General features: G+C 39.1%; 1 protein-coding gene across 8 annotated transcripts in view; it reads left to right on the top strand.

Annotated features, from left to right (window-relative positions):
* Nucleotides 1–19,884, top strand: part of LOC100644512 — a 350,489-nt gene extending 330,605 nt beyond the window's left edge. For 4 of the 8 annotated variants that reach the window (XM_048404380.1, XM_048404379.1, XM_048404373.1 and 1 more), the window contains 4 exons: nucleotides 690–716; nucleotides 10,980–11,146; nucleotides 12,369–12,432; nucleotides 12,811–19,884. In XM_048404380.1, coding sequence (XP_048260337.1) covers nucleotides 690–716; nucleotides 10,980–11,146; nucleotides 12,369–12,432; nucleotides 12,811–12,855 — 303 coding nt within the window. In that variant the 3' untranslated portion in view covers nucleotides 12,856–19,884. Of the gene's footprint in view, nucleotides 1–689; nucleotides 717–2,107; nucleotides 2,129–10,979; nucleotides 11,147–12,368; nucleotides 12,433–12,810 lie in introns of all 8 variants that reach the window. The other 4 variants (XM_048404374.1, XM_048404376.1, XM_048404377.1 and 1 more) reach the window with 2 other exon arrangements.
* Nucleotides 19,885–19,887: the final 3 nt, after the last annotated feature.

Below are 19,887 nucleotides of genomic sequence, written 5' to 3'. Positions count from 1 at the left end.
CATCGATCTACTCGACAAGCATAAAATTGAACACGGTCCAACCAACCACCTGAAACTTCCAAATTAGTAAGCGTTTTTCGATGTTCCACTTTGGATACACGTTCCGTGGATAAATGGCAATTATTCTTTCTAAAACTACGAACCATATGTTCGCAATAATTAGTTTCTAGCTTCTATGGAAACTTTCCTATCTATAGAATCATCGAAATATTAATTTGTTATAGAAAAATGATCAGAAAGAATTGACAAATTGCACGGATATTGGCAAAGACGCGATTGAAAATTCGTCACGGACAATGATTCCGCCACTCCAAAATGAAGTAGCCTTTGTACACACCGATCGACTAGGAAACGGCGTTTTCACGTGACAATAGCGAACCGGTCGGTCGTTCTTATCCCCTAGCAAAACGGAGAGTTCATTGTTACCGATAAAAAAAGCTGCCTTTTCTAATCGATACGTCGTCGATCGTGTCGCGGAAACAGAGCACGAGACGCGTTCAGAAACGAGGAAAAAAAAGAGAAAAAGCGAGGAAAGGGTAAAAACAAACATCAAAACGAACAAAAAAAAAAAAAAGAAACAAAACTATAGACGAAAAAGATAGAAGGGGGAAAGAGAGAGAACTAGAACAAAGAGAAAAGAAGGCAGAGGAATATTGACTAAAGTCTGCAACTGTTCCGGACCCGTTTAGCTGGAATGGCCTCAAGCAACAGCTGACGTTAGTTGACACGTTTTGCCAGGCTTGCACACACGTGAAACGCAGAGAATCCCGATAACAATTACGCCATCCCTATCTCGTCCCTACGTTCTTTCATCTGCCGTCACTCTCGTCCATCTTTTTTTCATCCGCCTGTTCGTCCACTTTTTCTTCTCTTCTTTTCTTTTTTTTCGGTTTTTCATCCCTCCCTTTTTTCACCATCTCTCGTTTCTCTTTCGTGCCTTCCATCGTATACGCGAAAAATCTACGGGTAAATCTCGTTCGAACGAGATAGAGAAAAAATGATAAAACAAGCGAGAGGCAACGAGGAATTGCAAAAGAGCAGACACAGGAAACGGGTAACGACAGCTATCGTTTTTGAGCTTTACTTCCTCGACAGCCGGTTTGCAGCTCGCCACCGCGCGCCATGAAAATTAATTTCGAACACCGCGCTCATTTCGCCAACTGTCCTCTTGTTTCGACGTCATTCCGTTACAAAAATCCGCTCTGGTAATATGGCAACGACATACGCGGGATAAATTAGATTTTCGAATATATTCCACGTCCTTCTCGATGCTCTTTTTTTTTATAAATGAAGATGAGTTTATTTTTTTGTACGTTAAGAGGGGTAAGTGAGGTCGATGCTCTTTTGCAATTTCGGGGAACAGCGTTTGTTGATACTTTGACACGTTCAGAAAACTTGATAAAAAGATCTATATTTTTAATAGTTCGAACGTAATCGATCGCGCTCAAATAGCTGCCAAATTTTGAGTAATGGAATGCCAGTGAACTGGGTCGAACGTGTCAGCATTCTCGATTTTACGTAATAAAATCTGTTTCTCTAAATATATTACTATTTCGCGATATTTTAACAAGAGACGTTTTCAAATGTTACATTTCAAAAAAATTATATTGCTCATTTTATTTATCTGCTCTCGTTGTTGCTAAGTAAATACGTTTCACAACGATGAAATATCGTTCTCGGAGCCCTTCGAGTCAAAACCCTTGGAAAGCGTCTCTTGCGATTCGATCATTGCACCACATCGCGTCGCAAGATCGTGCAGCATCTTGTTGCATTTTGTCGCCTGATCTCTCTCCATCCACTCATTTTCCACCCCTTCTTTTTCACTCATTCTCTTTTCACATTTACTCGAAGTATCAAAATATACAAAACACCGTGGACACGAAATCGATTTTACCATTCAAATGCGATTCACACAGACGCTAAACGAACATGTATAGATTCGTTTCTTGGTTCTATCACACTGACCATAATAATAATGATAATGACAATAATAATATTAAGCAACGACCACACCAACGACAACGATCCCTCGTTAAACGCGACGCCATACCAAAATCTACCCGAATCTGGCCGGAATTTCTTTTCAGGTTTGCCATTTGTGTTTCAGGCTAAAGCACCCGCTCTGGAGGTAGGAATTTTAAGGGTCCGCCCTGAGTGATCTTTCTTCGCCCGTTGTTTGTCTATTATTATATTCTTCCTGTTTTTTTTTTTCATTATTTTTTTAACTATTTGTCCCCCTTTTTTTTCTTCTCTCCTGTCCTGTCTTCTTGGTGGTTTCTCTCGTTTGGACCTGGCCGATCAGGAGTGCTCACCGATCGTCGTACCAACGTCTCACATCTGTATCACACTTTACTTTCTCCGTTTAATAGAAACAACGATTTATATATTTTTTTACTCTTCCTTTCTGTTTTACGATCCCAAGTATTATAAATACAGTCTGTCTCTGTCGTTGCGGTTCTTTAAGCTTCTCCCTCTGTTCTGTGCATCGTCCCCGAATGTTTAATATCTATATCTCCCTCTGATTCCTTCTTCTGTATCAATGTAATGCATGTGATTGGTAGTTTTTGTTTTTCTTTACCTTTTTCCGTTATTATTATTTTTGCTCCTACCCTCTGTTCTTTATCGTTAGAAAGTGATACTTTTATTCTCTTCCATGGGTTTGTCGCTTTTACGTAGACATACACGCGATATTGTACGTTGAGAATACTAGAGTATATAGGAAGTAATGTGTGTATCGTAATTTTCAAACGGAGAAAAAATTCCTCGCCAACTTTCTTCCACGATTTATCGAAGAGAATCGTCGATTACTGTTTTTGAATAGCTCTAACATCATCCTTCAAAGGGATGCAGAAATATCGGCAAAAATTCGCTACTTCCTTTTCTACCCTTCGTTGTTTTTCCCCTCCACATACGCTGCCAGCTACATACGAGTATCAGATACAATTTATGTAAATTAACAAATTTTACATTTATTAATTTACATAATAATTTACATAAGCGACGTCATAGCGCGGTAGAATCGCGAGAATTGGAATTCAAGCGTGTATTTTAAATTTTAGTTTCAAAATTAATTAGCTTATAACTTTGTTCGCCAGCGTGATACACTTTCATAACTCGGAGAATCAACTTTTTACAATAGTATGCGTAATCATCGACTCGTTAAGTAGCCAGAAAAGTGTCTGGAAAAATTAATTTCGTTCAAACGGTAAAAAGCGCAGCGAACTTTCCAGTCAGAATATACGTGAAAGTAAAAAAAAAAGTATAAAATAGGCCAATTATCCGGCAAGTTCGAAATTTCCTTTGTTTCTGCATCCTCCCTCTCCATTAATAATACGAAGATGAGACGCGTCTGAGCTGCAAGCAACGGCTGCAATTGGTGAGCACTCCGCGGACCCGGCGAGTATCTTAGAAAGAGTTGTTTAGCTAGTTTAGAGTTGCTCCGAGTTCACCCATCCCACCACAAACCGACACACCCCATGGCGACAGATTCAGCCCCTTGAAATTAGTTCTCTGCCCGGCGACTTAATCGAGAACGTGTTAGCGAAGCCGAGTTGTCGCGCAACGGGGTGGTTCCTCCGAAGCTTTTGACGGAAACCGTCGTGGATGTAGTGACTGCTGGAATTCGAGATGCTCGACGACGCCTCGAATGCCTCGTCGAGCATCGTCGAACCTCGGCCCGCCTCGTGCACTCGATTCTCGAAACGTCAAGTCGATAGTTCGAACCTATCTACGGATATCAAGCTCGAAGCTTTCGAGGGATGACTGAGAAACCTGCAAGATCATTTGCAATTTGATAGAGCTTAATATCTTCCGTCTGTTGTGTTTCGTTGGCGTTTCAACGTTAATGCTTTAGTTGCGATCGTATCGGTTGTACATGAACTGTAATCTTTATGCAAATTCAAACGGTGAGTCTGAGCAGTGATTTGTGCCTCAGCTGTTAGAAATTAGAACGAGTATTCTACTGTAGAATTCTGTTTACGTAGACTCCGTTTATTCGAACGAAACCTTAGTCAATTTCGCAAGGTAAAGAAATAATTACTCGTTAAATTGTTTATTCTCATGTCCCGATGATTTTATTACGCGATCCAAGTATTTCTGTCGAGCATATCGATTTTCACAGCGAGAAACTTTCCACGTTAGATACGTTCCATCATAGTTGCGTTCATCGCACGCGTCGTGGACATTACGTACGTAGCTTGTTGGAATCGGTGATCGAGTTTGCAAAGGTATCATCACGATCTCGTGGAAATTTCACCGTCCTATGTCTTTGTAGAGTTGAACGTGAACGTTTTCTTTGCGTGTAAATGAGAGGTATGTCTCTTTCCCTTAGGAATATTAGACGCAATTATCGGAGAGAACATAGAATCTCGTTATATTCCTGAAATACATTAGGAGAAACGTTTTGATTCTTGAATCAAGGTTATCTTTGTCAGAACTATTCGATAAAGCCAGCTTGTAACATTAATTCATTTTAGAATCGTTCCTTCCAAAGCACATCACGCTAATGTACGCTCCATCTAATGTGCTCGATCTAATTTCGGAAATTTAATCGGAGATCGAAATTATAGATTGAAAAGATCTGAGATTCGGTGCCTTAAATTTCCCCAAATTTTCGTATGACAGTTAAAGAACAAAATTATACCGTACAGAGTATACGGCAACGTGTATACTCAAGAAACTTATCTTTAGTTTCGGTCTAGAAATTTCGAAAGCCTAACGTTGTTCGTCCACTTGAAAATCGTCCGCTGTTCGTGCAAAAATGAACTAGAACCGAAATTGCAGCAAAAGCAAAACGCGTCTTCGTTTAGGAGCAACGGCTGTACAAACAAACTGGTGATCGAACAATTTTCACGTCGAACAGTTAGGGTTAAGAGAAAAGGAAACGTAAAAGAGCAGGGAGGGGGTTGGAAACCGGTTCTCCGTGGGATGAAACGTAAATGGAGCACGAACGATCGACCGAGTAAATCGAGAAGCGAAAGAATGCAGCGTCGTAAATTTGCGAGGGACACGCGTGCGTCGAATCGCGGCTACAGAATTTTCCGCGGCTAATTTCCTGCTCGGGACCGCGCCAACCATTCGATTTCTTTCTGGTGGCACCGGCGTACCGGTTCGTCTTTATTCGGCTCACGGAACCGGCCACGAGGGATCCTGCTTGTCGGCCAGGATTTACGAGCTTTTCAGGAAAAGAGCCAGTGGTCCGAGCGGAAGCCTGCCTCTTCTCTCTTCATAAATCAACGTCGCGTCATTTCGTGCGTCCGACAGCTTCATTCCGGCTATTTCGCTGAGCTTCCGTCTTCCAAGCTGCCCTGTTAAATACGATAATTATTATTCGGTGGAAAAAAGAAATTGAGGATTTAGTATTCTTGTTGGGAGAATGGAGAGCTTAGGGGGATAAATTACGATAGAAGTCGATACCGGTACCAATTGCACTGGAAATTACAGTTGCGCGAGTCGAAGTTCTGAGAATTTATATATAACCAGCTTTTTTAACTTTTAAACGTGTCATCCTTTTAGTTCCGTGATTAATTAAGTTAGAATTTCGTTCTTAAACGTAACACGGTTTGACGAACTGGAAAGATATAATGAACTTTTTATAATGTTAAACGCGGAACATTATTTTCATAGTTATAATCATATTTCAAATGTTCGTTTCTTATGAGAATCGACAGGGAACTGAATATCGTTCTGATTCCTCCAATCTCGAAATAAGAGATTTTTAAAAACAGTTGTTCCAATTGAAAGCGATCGCAATTGTCCAATACTAGCTGTTTAAAGCTTCGTTTATATGGACATTAAATTTTCAATGTTTACGTATCTATAGACAGCCTAATAAAGTAAATTACAACGAAAGTCGATACCGACGTCGATAATTAACGTTTCAATTATTTCACAAAGAACGAAAATATAGTTGTTCGATATCCAAAGCATTCTACAAATTGCTGGAAATTCCGTACGGCCGTCGAAATTTTTCCGACCAATTAGGACGCATCGACTGCAATTTCCGGGCCAGTTGAAACAAAATCAGCCCCGCGTGGCGGTGAAAGTGGATCGAGCATAGGACGAAAAGGGAGTAATTATCCAGATACGTTCTCGTGGCTACTGGTGAAACGTTATGTCGGGAAAAGAGGAGATCGTTAACGTAACATCTGACCCGTGAACCAGGCCGGCGTAAACGCGATATCCCCGTTGCGGTTTTGTCGTTTCACGGAACGGAGGTTCAGCGAGGAATAGGGAGACGGAAACGGACATGGAAAAAGGAAAACGATCGGCGGGCAACTACGCGATGAACGTTGTAACGCTGGTTTCCAGCCACCTTTGCATCCACCCTTGAAAATAACCGAGAGTTAATTGACCCTGCGGCAATGCACCTTTTAACGGCGCTGGAATTAAGTATCGTACGCGAGCAGTTTCGTGTCGAAATGTTCTACAGAGATCGCAACTCGTATCTCGTTAAATATATTTTCCACCCGATGGTAATATAGAAGTTTGGAATGCAAGAAATTTGCAGACTTTAACGTCGTTCGAGTAGAAGTAGATAGGCCCGGCATTGGTCAGACGTCGACGCTGGGCTCGCACGTTCTGAATATTTCGTTTCCAAAGGAGTAAATTAATATCGTGGAATGTTCTTGTGAAAAATCTGACTTTCTATTTCGTCGGAATTCTGACACTCGTAATTTTATTCGAAAGTAAAAATAGAATCTCTGTATTTGTCAGACATCGTTTCTATGCTTTCAACATTCTGAGATTCACGTTCTCAGAGGAGTAAAGTCGCAGTATCGTGTAATTTTCTCGAAAGATTATCACCATTATTTAACTAATTAAAATTCGGCATTTACGTCTTGGACGTTGGCTTGAAGTAGATACTCCTTGCGTTGGCCAGACATTGCTTTTTCCCCAAGCAGTAAACCGACGATGTTATAGATGTTATAATTGTCTAAGAATTACTACTATTGTTCTTCGATTTTATTAGAACTGACATTGACTAGACATCGGCTACAGACTTTCAATATTCCAAAAGCTTCTCTCCGAAGCCAATATCGTTGAATCCTCTAACCGTGTACTGGATATCGAAGTTCTGGTTTTCTATTTCATCAGAATTCATTGTCCATAACTTCGATGAACAGCGAAAGTAGATTGTACCCGCATTGGTCGGACGTTGATCCTAGGCTTCCGATACTTAAAAAAAGAACTAAAGTAACAGCACTATAGTATTTTCGCAAAGGATTGTCACTATTTGCTAATGAAGATTCTCTCTGAAAATGACGTTATTAAACTATCTTCTCGCTGCGCGAATTAAGTTTAATTTAGTATAACAAGCCTACTTCATGAACACAGATAGGCTGACAAAAGTACATGTTCGAAGATTCTCTAAATGTACTATGTGCATCGTAAGAAGCTGGTGAAATTTCAAAATGTTTATCAATCACATATAATACGGTCGTAAATATTTCCTGTGATAAATGTCGAAATACTTTTGTTGGCCGATGTACGTCACGGTGGTCCATTTTCGAATCTCACTGACTGTTGTGAAAGGCAGCAAGGTAATAAAGTTGCAGGATTTCAAGGAACGTTAAATAATTTCCACGGTTGGAGTGGTCGGTTGGCTAAACAGCGTGTGCAGAATAGGGCAGACCAACCGAGAGTCACTTGACCCACATACCACGATATATCCCAGTCGAAAATCGCGCAACCAGGAACGTGTCTCGCATTTGGAAATGAACCGCGACCCAGAAACTTTCCCCTGAGTTTTTCCCGTCTCCAGGAACGTCGGCCACGGATTCTTATTTCCGTCGTCGCGCTCCAACCTCGACCTTCTATCGCAGTACGCACCGGCCTGTTCCACGAGTTCCTGGCGCCGTTGAAACCGTGTTTCCGCTTCTTTCACTCGATGTTCTTCGTTCGCCGGAGAGGAAAATTGTTAATGAGAGTTTCGCGACGATCGAGGATGGGTAGGGAACCTTATTCCTGGTATTTCAGGTGATGTTGACGAAACGTTAACAATATTTTTATGGTGGAAAACAAATTTTTTTCCTCTGGTCATTGTTTCTTCAGTTTCTATCGCATTTGTCATTTATTCGTTGAATTGTTGTTGGGGTTCCGAGAGCAGAAAGTTAAGGTATTTAGAAAAGAGATAGATTGCTTGGAATTTGGACTTGTTTCAACGAGGTGAATTTTGTTTCTATATAAAGAGATTGAGTGACGTTAGCGTTCCTTAAATTAGACACTCGTGAGGGGAGAAATCAAGTACAATTATTGCACAAAAAGCATATGATGTATGATTTATGAGGAGTTTGCTCGATGCACACGTTGCGAAAGAAAACGACGTGCTTCGAAAGCATCATTAATCATCGCGTCTTGAAAAACGTTCGCTTATTTGGCAAGTGAGCGTTCCATCTCGAAGGGGTTTGCAAGGTGCGCTCTAAATTCCCCCTTGTATGGTAGAAATTCTCTATTTAATTTAAAAACTCTTCCTCGTACCTGGAATATCGAATCTCCTATAAAATTTGTCACGAAAATTTTCATACTTGATTACTATTATCGTGCTTGCGAGTTGGAGAAAAATGTAAAAAGAGAAAAGAAACGACAAACTGTGTAAAATATCACAAGTTGAAGAAAGCAATAACTGAAAAAGATAATATCATGGTAAAAATAAAAATTCTGCCAGAAAATATATAACCGAAGAATAACAATATTTTAGTAGCGACAAATGTTTTATAGAGAAGAAAATCAAACGTCGTGTACCTAAGAAGATATGCAATCTGTCGCAGGTTCGTGAAACGCATATAGTTAATTAAAAGACCCTAATCTAGCAAATGGTTCACGTTTCATTAGCGGAAGAACCGATAGACGAATTCTCGACTTGCGGCTAACGATTTCGTTTAAGAAAGAGAATAATATTATTGCAGAATTACAAGCGGGGCAAAGGAGTTTAATAAAATGGAACAGAACTAAAGGCGAGATTTAATTTCGGTGCACTTAAGCGCTCTCCCATAGATGGTGACGGAATAAGCCTGGCTTCAATCCGTCGAATGGATAATTCCATGAAAATCACCAGAAGTGGATACACTTCTCGCTACGAACGTCAAATAGAATTGCAGAATATTACATGAAAAGGAACTCTAAGGGTCCATTTCTCTTGGCAATTCATGGGATTAAGTTTAACAAAATTTTTATATTCTTGTATCGTTTTTCTATATTTTATCGGATATGAGAGTAACATTTTTTATATTTTGTTCTTTTTTTTCATATGCAAAGTATCGAACCTGCATATATTTTTCATCGTGTCGAGGAGAAATTCTCTTATGCTCGAGCGTCGCTATTCGACGACGCGAGATGAAAATAGCGTAAAAGCGTTTTGACAGGCGAAATCCCGTGATAGAAAGATATCTTTAGAGAAGATACACTTGTATTCTAGATGCATGCACGTAGATTTCGCGTTTCCCCCGAGAATGAATGGTACACTCGATGGATATGTCTTAATCTCGACGTGAACATCGATACTCGCCGCGTTCGGAAATTATCCGAGACAGTTAACATCTCGTAACTAAATCACTCTTGGCATTTCATTTTCCCTTTAGAATTCTATTTTCGTACGATAAAACGTCTAATTTCTTCCTGTGAGAAAAATAAAATAAAATTGGTTTCTTCTTTGAAGAAAAATTTATTTGACCGCCTCTTTAAAAGAGACCTTTGATTAGTTAAATAAACGATAAACAGTACATTGGTATGTTATTATCGGAGAAATCGATTTCAACGAGTAAATAACATGTAATCATTTTCGCATCATTCTCTGTACATAAATCACGCCTCCTTGAGCTTTGATCGACAGAAAGCAGTAGCTTCGAGAACCACATTTAGCTGAGTGCTCGAAACTTTTTACTATCTGCACCGTGTGGCATATGGATGAAACAGCGTTCGTTGTTCAAACAGTGCTCAAAATAAAAGTTCCCGGCTGCGTAAACAACGTCGTAAAAAATATCGTGAATGAACGATGCACGCCTGTCTCATCCATATGCTTTAGAAACGCATCTATAAAAGTCGTTGCACGTTGTAGAAATTAAAAAAAGCAAAAATACCCTACTTTGTTAAAAACTCTGCAAACCTATGGAACTCTCCAGTGATTAAAAAGATGACAAACACGTCTTTACTCCTTCCACACCTTGTACAGTAAACCATAAAGTACCTAAAGCAATTTTCTATTAAAAAAAAAACCCATGAATTATCCAAGGAATCCATAGATATATCGAGATCGTAAATTACCTTGTTGAATGGTTCCATCCAACGACGTATTTATGTCCAGGGTTGCACACATTTTACAGCAACCCTTTGAATTTCAGATTACAAAAATTTTGTATTAAAAGTACGCTGCTCTTTCATCATAGCCTACTTCGTTTTTTTTTTTTTTTAAATTATAGATTATTTGCGATCTTTTAGTCGCGTCTTACGAAGAACCGTTGAAATCCTGAAAATTATATCGTCGTAAATCTAAACAATCTTCATAACAACATTAAGAATACAGTAGGAAAAATATTCAGTACAAGGAGAAATGTAAACTTTTATCCATATTTTTTCTGCAAAAGAATATCTACATATTTTACCAAAAAATCCCAAAGATATCGGTAGATCTCTACAAAATTCCTATAGAAAATTATCTTGTCGCAACTGTTCCGATGGTTCTAATATTAAATACTCTTTACCACCAACTACCCCTATTTCATTTTACGCTTGTTTCACGAACCAATCTAAAGATCAAACAATTCCTTCATCAAAACTACTACCTCACACCTAACCCCTAAGGAGTAAAGGCCATAAACAATCTGCGAATGGAGAGTTCCAATATTTGCGAAGCGTGCAGGGACGTTTATGAAGTAAACGCGGGAAGAGGACGCGTTAGTACCGTTTCTCCGCTAGGACATCCTGTCTGGTCTGTCTTGGAGCTTGCTTGAGCCTTGCATGGCGGGTCATGGTTCCTGTTTCAGGCCGCGGCAGCAGCAGCTGCAGCGTCACCGTTGCTGAAGACGCCCCTCTCGACAGCTCAGCAGGCCACCTACGCAGCTGCAGCGACCTACACGGCAGTGGCTGCGCGCGCATACAGCGCAGCTGCAGCTGCGGCACAACCGGTCGCAGGATATGCCGCAGTCGCGGGGTAAGCGCACCACTACTTCCTTCGAAAGGCCTCCTTCGCCTTATCCCTCGGGCTCTGTTCTCCTATCTTCTCTTCCTCCTTTATGCGACATACTATAACCCTTACAGTCTTCGACGTCGCGTGGGATCTCCTCTCTTTTTCCTTCTTTCGAGACGAGACGTGCTTTTCAACCACGACCGACGAGGAGGTTCGGTTTAATTATTAAGCGATTTAAACTTTTTTTCAATTTTATCGGGAGCTAGTAATTATGGAGAGATTAACTGGAATTTCGTTAATTGGATATTAGTCGATTGCCTTTTAAGGAATATGAATCTTCGGATATTGGGAATTTTTTTTTATTATGTCTATTATTAACAATTCCGATATAAGAGATTTGCTTTGATTGTTTAATTTAGTAGAGTTGCATCGATACTCGAATTATAAAGAGATTAATTCTTGAGGATTTTCTAATCGGATTTTGGTCAGTTGCTTTTTAAGGGATTTTAGTAGTATAATATAATAGTATAATAGTAGCAGTATCGATATAAGAGATTTGCTTTGATTATTTCGACAATGTTAGCGTTCTATTGATACTGTGATTATGAAGAAACTAATTGAGGAAATTCAACGAGCTTTTTGTAATTGATTTTCAATCGATATTTTTTCAGGGATTTTAACCCTTTGACTTTTGGGAATTTTTGTGGTACCATTGGATTTCGTTTGGTTATTTCAGGGAGGGTAATTTTGTTAGGGATTAACGCTACGATTACGGGGAAATTAATTTCTCAGAATTTTAGAATCTAAAATTGGTCGACTATTTTTTAAAGGATTCTTACCCTTCGATATAAAATGTTGAGGAAGAGATCGAAGATTCTTACGATATTATCTTGCTTTTATTTTTTATTTGTTCATGAATCGAGAAGACTATATCTATTATAATTCTATATTTATCATATTCTACAAATCTAACTTCAGATATATGGAAAAAGATGTACAGTCGGAGTCCATTCCTTCCAGAAGAACTCGTCGTCGTGGTCGAGCTCTTAGGAGTCGCAGATACGTCGAAAGTCAACAACCTGATGATACTCTTACCGAAAAACCCGATAGTCCTATCGAAAATCCTTAGATAACATCCTAAGTTTGTATCTTCTTTTATCTGCTTATCCTTTAATCCTTAACAGGCATCGATTAATTTACAATTACAGAAATGATACTTAATATGTTTTCATGTTGATGTTTACAGTTACGGGCGTGAATACGCCGATCCCTACCTTGGACATGGTATTGGACCAGTAGCTGGCTATGGGGTAAATGCAATTTTTCACCTCTCAAAATGATAAATAAATAGATGGAATAATTTTAATTCCCGATACTTTTGTAAATTTATCGTTGACAATTAATAACTAAACCGTGGCTATTTCTTTTATTTCTAAACATTTTCCTAAATTTATTACCAATAATTAACAACTAGTATATAGATGTTCATGGAAATGTATAATTGCGTAAAATTAAGCAAAGGTTCTCTTCCTATTTGGCTCATTCAATTTTATAACAAGTACTGTACTTTGGATATTTCAAATATCTCTATTCTTAAATATTCGCGATCTGTCAAAGAACAGGCGGAATCGACGATCATAAAGTTAAAATATAATTTCAATTGATGGAAAAATCAATCTTTTTCACAGGCGACCGTGTATAGAGGCGGGTACAACAGGTTCACGCCATACTAAGGATCGTCAGATATGAGAGCGCGAGCCTTCCAAGTACACCGTTATACTCAGCTGAACATGACCAGAACAAAAAGAAATCGACACAATCATCATCGTCATCCGTCATCGATCACGATTAGCCCACGAAGCGATGCCTGGACCCTCCGCGCATGCTGACGCTAGCCTTCTTCGTAGCACCGATACAAAATCATTGACTTCGGCTCTCGTCGACGCGGAACGAAAGCGTGTCTTTCATCCTGAAATCATCCGGCCATTATGGACAAGGTTCCAATAAAGCCAGAACTACCGAGTCGACTACGAACGTGCCACGCATAAATAGGACAAAGATTAGAAAATTGTTTTCGAAACGGGTACATTAAAGTTACACACAGTCGATCACAGGGAAAATAGAAGAAGGAAACCCGTAGAGAAAAGGAAGAGAAAGAAATTTGCTTTAATCGTTACAGACGAAAGGACGATCGAATGCATTAAGCGACTGATAGACGAAGAGATAGAAGGTTAAAGATCGTAGGAAGATGATATAGAACACTCAGAATTTAAATTAGATTGAAAGCGTGCTTCTCAGTTGGAGATAGTTTTCGATTGGGGTTGATCGACCAGACGACAAAGGTCTGCCGAAGCATCGTCGAACTTTCAAACTCTGATCGATAATAAGAGGGTTGCGAGGAAGGACAGAGATGTATGGCAGACAGGGAAATCGGTAAACTGAATTAGCGGACAAAGGGGACTGATTAAATTGAGTTTTGTTGGAAACATGTTAAACATCCGAGCAAACGATCGTTTCGAGCGTCTTAAGAAAAATATCACTATCCAGCGAAAGATCAAAGTTACAAGTTAGATGAAATAGAATCGAAACGTTCCAAAGCTGTCGAAATTCGTGTGTAAAGGGAACGTGGCATCGCGTCATTAAACAATCAGTTTGTATCGGAGTTCGGACCCGGCAGCCATTCCGACTTTACGAAGTTGAATGACAAAGGGGCAAATGTGTCGAATCTAGACGGTGTACGTGTATATATATTTGTGTATATACGTATATATATATAAGTAGATAGATATAGATAATTGATCTCTCTAGAAATCAATTGTAATTATGCAATTCGTTGCTCGTGCACGTTTCCATAATCGTTCGGGAGAAACTTTTAAAACGCGACCCGGCAAAAATTTTTATCACTAACGAAACCGGGACTATTTAGATCACATTACAAAGTTTACGTATCATCGCAATACGATGTTATTCATTGAGATCCAAAAAGAGTAAAAATATGAATATACAAAGAATTTTGTACATAATTCATTGATAATTCGCTAAAATATAAAAACGAAATCTGAAATAAAGAAACGAGTAATCGACCGTTTTCTTTCGTATCTTTTTTTTTTTTTACTGTCATTACTATTACTATTATTTACCCTCGTCCTCCGTATGGACAAAATTTTATGTTTAATTGCCTGCGATAACAGGTCTTTACTAATCATGAATCAGAAACACCAATTATCAGACACGTGATAAGACGTGCAAGAGGTAGAGGAAACTCTCGCTAATGGCTGCCGGAAAGGAACTCTTCCTTCGTGTCGACGAGGTACACGCGACTTCCGGTGACAAACGCCACGCTCGGTAATCGGCGAAGAAAAATACGCGAGACCCTCTTTAGGTAGCTAGACAAGATTTTAGAGGAGAGAAAACGACGAGAGCGACGAAGCAGTTACGCGTGACCGGTAGGGTTTCTATGCCAAATATGTGTGTGTCTATGTTGCGCGTGTGTGTGCGTAGATTCGCGAAACGAACCGCGGCTGTAAAGAGTAGAATAGTAAATGTGGCTGAAGGGAGAGAGAGAAAATCCCTTGAATGACTTCTGACAAAAGCAAGATTCTGGCAAACAGAATCTAGTCAAATCAGTCTCTACCGGTTCCTAATCGAGATTATGACAATGTAACGCAGCTTTTCTCCTAATACTCACGGCCTTGTCGACGCTCCAATGAAAGATGGAACGTGACAGCCTTTTTTTTTTTATATATATATAGTTAATGAAAATTGCCTTTTAAGGATGGTAATTTTTGTTCGAATTTTGTGAATTTTGAAGCTTGTCGATCGAGGTTTCTACGCTCTCTTATTTTTTTTTAACTACTTTTTGGTGGAGGAATTGGAATAGAAATTAATTTATGATGTTAGTAAATCTTCGTCTCGAATTCGAATCTCTCCGATTTGGAATACTCTGAAATTGTCACTTGATTCGTACAAACGAGAAATTCTTTTGTAAGATGTTAATCGACGAAACGATTCCTATTTCTCGATGGACTAAGTGTCCACGCACGAATAGCAACTTTCATCGAGAGTTACGATATTCATTTACAAAAGATGGGCACATTGTAACGGAGCTCGAGTGATCGAGGGCGCTGAAATTGATAGACTGATCCTTTGAATTCTGATGTAATCTCTTGGACAGCTTTTCACAGAAAGCTTATGTGATATTTCCAATATTATTTCTCGACTAGAAATTAACTACAGCTATCGAAGATATGTTCTACCGTTCTACGTAAAGAACTAAACTCATTTACATATATATATATACACATATATGTAATATATATATACATATATATAATGTGTATATATATATGTATATATATATATATAAACAATATATGTATATATATGATATGTACACGTATGTATACATACTGTTTTTTGCATTTTTCATTTCAAACGATGAACGATGAATTCGTTCAAGTTTAAAGTTCCTCGAATTTCTACGGCATTCTCGATCACAGAATTTGATTTCTCGATCGGTCGGAAAAATCTTTTTTTGCTAAACGTAATCACGAAGGCAAACGAGAGAGAGAATTACAAAACGGAAAAGAGGGAGGGAGGGAGAGAGAGAGACTCACACACACACAGAGACACACATAAACACAGAGTACTCCGAAACAGAGAGTAAAATGAAAAAAGAAACGCGATAGGGAAATGGTACGCACATTGAGCCGAGTGAGTGATAATCCATGTTGAACAGAAAAAAAAAGTTCTAGTTAAGTGCAGATTTATCGTAATAAATATATACATATATATAAATAAATATATAGGTAAGTCGTTGCGTGACTCAACGTGGAGCGTAAGTGAGAAGGAATGCGAGTGGCCACGAGTGAATGAACTTGAGCGTGAAAGCGAGACATAAAAAGAAACTGATGAGGAAGAAAGAAACGACGAAACGTGAGGAACAAAATGGTCAAGGAAAAGACATGCGATGGATAATGAGGGTGGAGAGGGTGGGGGTTGGGGCAAGGTATGACACAAAGAGTCGTGTGAAATAGCCAAATATGACAAAGATGTTCTTTTCTTTCTCTTTTTTTTTTGTTTTTTCTTCTACTTCTTCTATTGTCTTTTGTTCTTTTTTTCTACGTAGATAAAAAACGCGACAGCACTAGTTAAACTAACTGACGTGGTTAAACGCAACGTAGTTGGTTTACTGTCGTCGAGTAGATTTTAAAGCTGTAATCTATCGTTAGTATAATTCTGTAGGCTAGGAAGAGAGGCAAAATGGCCGGCAGTTGGTCGTAGGACCGAAATTGGCCGCTAAATAAGAAGATACATATTCTTATTCTTATTTTTTCCTTTTTCTTTTTTTTTTTATTTTTGCGTGTGCGAACGCCAGTACATGTAAATAACGTAATTAGGGATCGACTGTGATCGATTTCGTCGAGCACAAAAGAAAGGATTAATTGAACGGGACGTGCCCGTTTTAGGAGCTAAACCGAACAATTCAGAACATACTCATTGATTCTTGTAACGTTAAATTAACGAGCGTAGATTTTAAAGGAGAGTCTGTAGAAATGAAACGAAACGAGAAATAAACGATGGTAAAGGAAACACAAGATATATGCTAGTGATGCACGAGAACGATGATCTTCGAAGTAGCGAAAATGAAAGGATAGTTCTCGGGAATTCTCTGTTTGAGCGCAAGAGACGTTCCCAGGATCGAAAAGAGACTCTTTACTCCTCGAACCTTGGTCGCTTATTCGCGACTCGTTCCTCTTGGAACGAACACATTTTTCATATACGTAAGGCTCTGGAGATGCTGTCTGCTCGAAAATGATATATTGATATTAGAAAGGAATACGCTCTTGATCGTGTTCGTTGGCTGAGGAACACGCGCCAAAAGCGGAGCAACTAAGCAAGAAAGATCTATCCCTGTATATTGTACACTGTAATTACAATTTATACTTACTCGTAATCGATACCTTTATCGGTAGGCTATTACAACTAGTGGCTAGCGTAAGTCAAGCTCAAATCTAGGCGAGACCCACCGTCTTCGCGTCTTTATTCTTCGTCACGAGTGCACAACTCCCATCCCCCGATATTCCTCCTCTTATTCCGGACTTTTATCGTTTTCTCGAGCGTGTTCTCCGATTGCGTACGCAGGCCTACCGTACACGATTCCCGTTATATTCACGATTCACGTCGTTGAGCTTACATTTTTCATTAATTTCATTTCTCTTTCCACTGTAATTCTTTTCTTCGGTTGCTTATTAGCTTTGTTCGTAAAACGTCATTGATACAAATATTCCTGGGCATCTCGCGAAATTAAAAGTGCGTCCAGGCGATCGACGGATCGTGCTCTATAAATATAATTGAATCGTAAAGCCGATTAATTTAGATTCGATTTAGTTGTAGTAGTTTGTTTCTTCGACTCCGGTGTCCCTTGGGGTGTTTCGTGAAACCAATCATTGGAACGTGTTCAGTGCATAGAAACGATAGAAAGATCCGCGGTCGATAATACGTTTTAGCGAAAGATACTCGAGATGACTATTTTAGATTCGAACACGACTTTCTTGAAGAAAGATCGACTGTAAATAATCACGTGAGCACCGAGAAAACCTACTTCTATCGATTCTATGTACTGAACTCGATCTTCGTATATTCGCCACGTTTTGCGGAACACCTTAAATATTTATCTATAGGAAAATTTATCTATATAAAGAATAATGAATCAATCGCTGTACAAAGGGAAATTTAATGAAATTAGAGGTAGCCAGAAACACGAATAGATTAGAATAGTATCTGTTTCTGAGTCTCTTAGAAGAATCGAACATTTGTCTCGACGATAGAACCACAGATACTAGTCTTCTTCATACTTCTAGAAACTAACTTATAATATTCGCCAAACAAACAAAAAAAAAAATCGTGCTTCGGCGTAGAATCCTCTCTTCGTGAATTGTACAAAATAAAAAAGGATCTGCTAATAATTGTAATTTTAACACGCACGATTCGATCGTCGAACGCTTTGGACGAATCTATGAAATTCAAATTAGAAAATATTGTAAGTGAAAGAGAGGGAGAGACAGAGAGAGAGAGAGAGAGAGAGAGAGAGGAAGACAAGCCAAATATGCGCGGTAGAACGTCAAAATTTCAAATTGGAAAGAGCACAGTCGACTAATTCGCCCCATTTGTGCCCACGTGTCATTTTTACGTTCTCCTTTTTCGTTGATCCGCGTACGTTCTCGAGTGCTAGCGGGTAAATCGCATTGTAAAATAATCCAATACGATCGATACGCACCGTAACGTTATACATATATAAATATATGATTCTACTCTAATTATTATTAAAGGCAGTACCGTAAACGGGATTTTTAAAGTGAATCTAGATGACTACATGACTTACGTAAACGACACATCTTTACGAGCAACATATCCTAGCGTACTAGGCGGCGTCGTGGCCAAGTTCAGCTCGAAATCCTCGTAGATCCTTCGCTGACGAGATATTTGCCATTCGTCTACGCGACAACGCACATTTCCGCTCTCTTATTCCGGAAACTCTCTGGTGTCGTCCTTCCGCAATACGCCGGGGACACATGAAAAACGCGTGGTGCCGAATACACCTTCGAGGCCAGCAACACCTTCGAGGATTTCGAGCACGACCCATGGCCATCTTCTTTTTTCGAATTATCGCGAGGCAAAGACAGAAAGAGAATGACAAGTGAGAAAAAGAAGATAACAAGAAAATTAACAAGTAAGGGATGTTCCATGACATTAGGGCGTTATTACGGTAATAAGTCTAACTTCTTAGAGTCGTGAATGAGTGAATGATATTACGAAGAGACGATATGTGTCCGTGTATCGTGTGATGCTGAATGAGCGTGATGATGCTTTTGGACCTCGTCGAATCGCCGCGACAAAAACAGACGATAGACAGTTCTCGGACGTATTTGTTTTTGGAAACAAAATGAGAATAACTTGAGCGATTAAATTAATTAGAGGATAGAATGTGAATGAAAATGCGAGCGATTCGATGATATACAAAATGAAGGGACGATAGAGATAACGTTTCGACAAACGGGGATACGAGATAAAAACAGAAAACATGGATAAAAAAAAGAAAAAAAAAGAAAAGAAAGAATGAAATTTAATACAAACTAGAGAACATCGTAAAAAGAGCTAAATGCCACCTGTTTTTTCGCTTTTCTCGCAGTGTAAACGGATTCGCAACGGGAGACGCGTGCGAATCGTCATTTGGTTTCCGGCTGCGAATCCAACTCCGGAGGAAATAAAAAGAATAATACGCTAAAGCGAGCGTAAACGACTTTTTGCGCCAAGAAAAATGCAGAAGAGTTGAGCGTTAGCATATTCACGCATCTGCGGAACACACATTTACACGCGATGGAAATTCGACGACGAGGAAGTAATCTATGAATCTGCAGGAAAAGAAAGCAAAAAAGCAAAAAAAAAAAAAATTAATTAATTAAATAAATAAGAATTAATTATAACGAAACGTCAGGTACATGAAGTAACAAAAATATATATATATACAAAAAAAAAACATGTCGAGAGAACGAGGATACGGTCAACTCGAAAACTTTAGTTGCAAATACTGATAGGAGTACACGGGGTGTCTTACGGAACACCTTTATCATTGTCTGATTTGATGATATTTTGTAAGTCTGGACCAGTTGTTAGGTTCTTATTACTCCCATAGCGACTTCTTATGGCGTATTTTCTCTGTATATTGTCAATGTTTATTATTAAATATTTTTCAAATAAAACTC

This window comes from Bombus terrestris, chromosome 3 (assembly GCF_910591885.1).
Source record: "Bombus terrestris chromosome 3, iyBomTerr1.2, whole genome shotgun sequence".
NCBI lineage: Eukaryota > Metazoa > Arthropoda > Insecta > Hymenoptera > Apidae > Bombus > Bombus terrestris.
The sequence above is the reverse complement of the archived record's forward strand: the minus strand, read 5'-3'. Positions and strand labels throughout refer to the sequence as shown.